Genomic DNA, 4,617 nt, shown 5'->3' with positions numbered 1-4,617 from the left:
ACACACACGCGCACGCACACACTTGCACGCGTGCATATTTTTGCACACACATTCCTTGCCACGTCCATGCCTCTGTATTCACACGCTCGTGTGTGCTATCACACGCCGGATCACAACACTGAGCGTTTGATGAAGGCGGTGTTGTACTTTTAACCGATACACGTTACGCGTAAACCTCCGCCGAGTGTTCCTACATAGAGCGCAACTCGACCAATGAATCGCCAGCCACTCACTTGGTGCCGACACGTTTCATCCACGTCTAACCCACAGACCAAAATAGAGCATCTTTAAATGATTGCTGAGCTGACGCCGGGACTGTAACTGAGCGAGGGTTTTGTGTAACAGGACCATCATTTATTCACTTCATAATGTCCTGCAGAATGTCTCACTTTCAATTATCTACCCGCTTCCACTTTCACCGTGTGCATTATACTAGTATTATACAAGGGGTTGGACAGGCTAGATGCAGGAAGATTGTTCCCGATGTTGGGGAAGTCCAGACCAAGGGGTCACGGTTTAAGGATAAGGGGGAAATCTTTTAGGACCGAGATGAGAAAATCATTTTTTTTCACACACGGAGAGTGGTGAATCTGTGGAATTCTCTGCCACAGAAGGTAGTTGAGGCCACAGTTCATTGGCTATATTTAAGAGGGAGTTAGATGTGGCCCTTGTGGCTAAAGGGATCAGGGGGTGTGGAGAGAAGGCAGGTACAGGATACTGAGTTGGATGATCATATTGAATGGCGGTGCAGGTTCGAAGGGCCGAATGGCCTCTACTCCTGCACCTATTTTCTATGTTTCTATGTAAACGTTCCCCGCCACTAAATGATGGGTAACCGCTGTCAAATTTAGTGTTAAATCTTCACAACGGAATTGAAATTAAGTCTGAAAGAAGTGTTTTATATGCACGGAAAGACAACACATGGATCCGCTTATTTTAACTTTGTCATTGTTGCTTCGACACGCCTTATTCCATTTCAATATATTTTAAAAATGGGGGCGTACATTAAATTTGCAACCATGTGTGTGTGTGTTTGTGTCCTTGAGGTTTGCTTTTTAGTCTTTGAAGGGCAGGGAATAGATGGAAAATTAGAGGACATGGGTTTAAGTTGAGAGTGGGAAGATTTGATAGGAATCTGAAAAACACATTCTGTTCGCTAGATGTATGGTGGGTGTGTGGAACGAGCTGCCGGAGGAAGTGTTTAAGAAGGAACTGCACATGCTGGAAAATCGAAGGTAGGCAAAAGTGCTGGAGAAACTCAGCGGGTGCAGCAGCATCTATGGAGCGAAGGAAAATAGGCAACGTTTCGCTATAGGAAATAGGCAACGTTTCGGGCCGAAACGTTGCCTATTTCCTTCGCTCCATAGATGCTGCCGCACCCGCTGAGTTTCTCCAGCACTTTTGTCTACCTGAAATTAAGTCCTACCCGTTTCTACATTAATACGACCATAGATGCTGCCTGTCCCGCTGAGTTACTCCAGCATTTTTGCGTCTATATTCGGTGTAATCCAGCAACTGCTGTTATTTGCTACACATTATATTTTTGCCGGCTGGATGTTCGATTTTCACAGCTCCTTCTTTTTTTTTTTCTCGCTCTTAGACAGGCGCTGTGGATGATTGAAATGGCGCGCTGTTTATTTATTCTGTAGCCTCTTGCCTTAACTTAAGGGGAGCGAGTAAACTTTACATTCTATAACGGCTCCCGATGTTGGGGGAGTCCAGAACCAGGGGGGCCACGCAGTTTAAGAATAAGGGGAGTAAGACATTTAGAACGGAGACGAGGAAAAACGATTTTCACACAGAGAGTTGCGAGTCTGTGGAATTCCCTGCCTCAGAGGGCGGTGGAGGCGGGTTCTCTGGATACTTTCAAGAGAGAGCTAGATGGGGCTCTTAAAAATAGCGGAGACAGGGGATATGGGGAGAAGGCAGGAACGGGGTACTGATTGTGGATGATGAGCCATGATCACATTGAATGGCGGTGCTGGCTCGAAGGGCCGAATGGCCCAGTCCTGCGCCTATTGTCTATTGCCTGTTGTCCTTTCTGCACAATGTATGGTGGGATCATTCAGTGGGATCAGAGGATTGAGCGGAGCATTCTGTATTTTATTCTAAGGTTATTCCGTAGCGACTCTGATTGCGGGTAGCCCCCAAATTTGGCCGATGTTAGACACAGTTATTTAGCAGTAGAATGTCAATGAATTGGACCAGGGGATGCAACACGTCGTTTGTCCATTCACTCCCCCCAGATGCCTCCTGACCCGCTGAGTTCCTCCAGCACCTTGTGTCTTGTTTAAGTTTCCAGCATCTGCAGTTTTTCGCGTTTGTGGGGATTTTTTTATTTTCAAACCTTCTTCATCTGAGATTATTGTGAGATTCAGGGATGTTGGTTCTACGGCGAAAATAAGAAAGCGTTGATAAAAAATAGAGTGGACGTGGAGAGGGGTGAATGGAATATTGCGTAGGAAGGAAGTGCAGATGCTGGTTTACGTTGAAGTTAAACACAAAATGCTGGAGTAACTCAGCGGCGATAATATCGACTACGGCCTGTGCTTAGGTGGTAGAATTGGCACGCCTGAATTTGGCGACGAGGGACGTCTAGACTAGGGGGAGGGAATGTTTTCTCTAGCTTCCCCAATTATGGGGAGTTGGGCCGATTTATCTCGTGGTTTTATTTTTTTGTGTAGGAAGGAACTGTAGATGGTTGCAGGACCTTCGAGCCTGCACCGCCATTCAATATGATCATGGCTGATCATCCAACTCAGTATCCTGTACCTGCCTTCTCTCCATGCCCCCTGATCCCTTTAGCCACAAGAGCCACATCTAACTCCCTCTTAAATATAGCCAATGAACTGGCCTCAGCTACCTTCTGTAGCAGAGAATTCCACAGATTCACCACTCTCTGTGTGAAAAATGTTTTTCTCATCTCGGTCCCAAAAGACTTCCCCCTTATCCTTAAACTGTGACCCCGTGTTCTGGACTTCCCCAACATCTGGAACAATCTTCCTGCGTCTAGCCTGTCCAACCCCTTAAGAATTTTGTAAGTTTCTATAAGATCCCCCCTCAATCTTCTAAATTCCAGCGAGGAAGTGTGTCCTCAACTACCTTCTGTGGCAGACAGTTGCACAGATTCTCTGTGTGTGAAAAGTCTGTTTAGACCTCTGTTTTTCTCTGTTTATACCGAAGATAGGCGCAAAAAAAAAACAAAAAAAAGCTGGAGTAACTCAGCGGGCCAGACAGCATCTCTGGAGAAATGTTCATCCCGCTGAGTTAAACGGATTATTTTTTTTGGTGTCAATTCTCCCGGTTTTTGTTGATTCTCGATGTGATTATTAAAAACGCTGTGGTTTTTATTTTGCTCCCTCGCAGGAGAATGTTCCCAACATTTCAAGTGAAGATCTTTGGCATGGATCCCATGGCTGACTATATGCTCCTAATGGACTTTGTGCCGGTCGATGACAAGAGATACCGGTAACTAAAATCAAACTTTATTGTTTGGGGGGGGGAGCAAAAAAACAAAACAATGTTGAGAAAGTTTATCCACTCCCCCCCCCCCCCCACCCCCGGGGAGATGTAGGAGTGATAAAAAGGAAAGAGGTTTCTAAATGCTTTTAGCCAAGGCGGTTTTAGATGGACATTTCCTCAGGGCAGGGACAACTTTGAGATAAAAATAGCTGCTGAATATTTCGCCACACAAAACATACACTCTGCCAACCCGTCTCATGACAAAGTGCCGGAGTAGCTCGGCGGCTCATACTGTATTCTGTTGGGGGTGGGGGTGGGGGTGGGGGTGAGGGTGGGGATGGGGATGGGGAAGGGGTTGGACAGGCGACGTTTTCAGGTCGGGACCCTTCTTCTGACCCCGGTGGAGGGAATTGACAGTGTGGCGGCTTGGATAGAGTGGATGTGGAGAGGATGTTTCCACTAGTGGGAGAGTCCAGGACTAGAGATCACAGCCTCAGAATTAAAGGGCTGTTCCTTTTAGGAAGGAGACGAGGAGGAATTTCTTTAGTCAGAGTGTGGTGAATCTGTGGAATTCATTGCCCCAGACGGCGGTGGAGGCCACAAATCAGTGGATATTTTATAAGGCAGAGAATCCCACAGACTCACAACTCTCTGTGCAGGCAAGAAACAGTCAGGTGCTCAATGAGAAAGAACTGGTGTCAGGGGTTACGGTGAGACGGCAGGAGAATGGGGTTGAGAGGGAGAGTCCCGGAACGTTGCCTATTTCCTTCGCTCCATAGATGCTGCTGCACCCGCTGAGTTTCTCCAGCACTTTTGTCTACCTACAGTGTACAGATACATGATCAAGAGAATAACGCTTAGTCCGCGATGAAGTCCATTACAGTCCGATTAAAGATAGTCCGAGAGGGTCTGCAATGAGATAGATGGGAGGTGATGACAGTTCTATAGTTGGTGATAGGATGGTTCAGTTGCCTGATAACAGCTAGGAAGAAACCGTCCCTGAATCTGGAGGTGTGGGTTTTCACACTTCTGTGCCTCGTGTGTGGTTCAGGTGTTATTTCGAAACACTCCAAATTGCACCCCCCTTCCCCACCTTACCCCCCACCCCTAGAGCTCTATCTAACTCTCTCTTAAATCCATCCAGTGACTTGGCCT

The 4,617-nt window shown here is 46.8% G+C and overlaps 1 protein-coding gene across 1 annotated transcript in view; it reads left to right on the top strand.

Annotated features, from left to right (window-relative positions):
- Nucleotides 1-3,358: 3,358 nt before the first annotated feature.
- LOC116969795 (T-box transcription factor TBX1) overlaps nt 3,359-4,617 on the top strand; it is a gene marked incomplete at its 3' end in the record, with an annotated part of 16,256 nt that continues 14,997 nt past the window's right edge. Inside the window, exon 1 of the mRNA XM_033016576.1 lies at nt 3,359-3,468. Coding sequence (XP_032872467.1) covers nt 3,371-3,468 — 98 coding nt within the window. The remainder of the gene's footprint in view (nt 3,469-4,617) is intronic.

Source organism: Amblyraja radiata, unplaced genomic scaffold (assembly GCF_010909765.2).
Source record: "Amblyraja radiata isolate CabotCenter1 unplaced genomic scaffold, sAmbRad1.1.pri scaffold_1216_ctg1, whole genome shotgun sequence".
Lineage (NCBI taxonomy): Eukaryota > Metazoa > Chordata > Chondrichthyes > Rajiformes > Rajidae > Amblyraja > Amblyraja radiata.
Note: the sequence above shows the minus strand (reverse complement) of the source record. Positions and strands in the feature narration are given on the sequence as shown.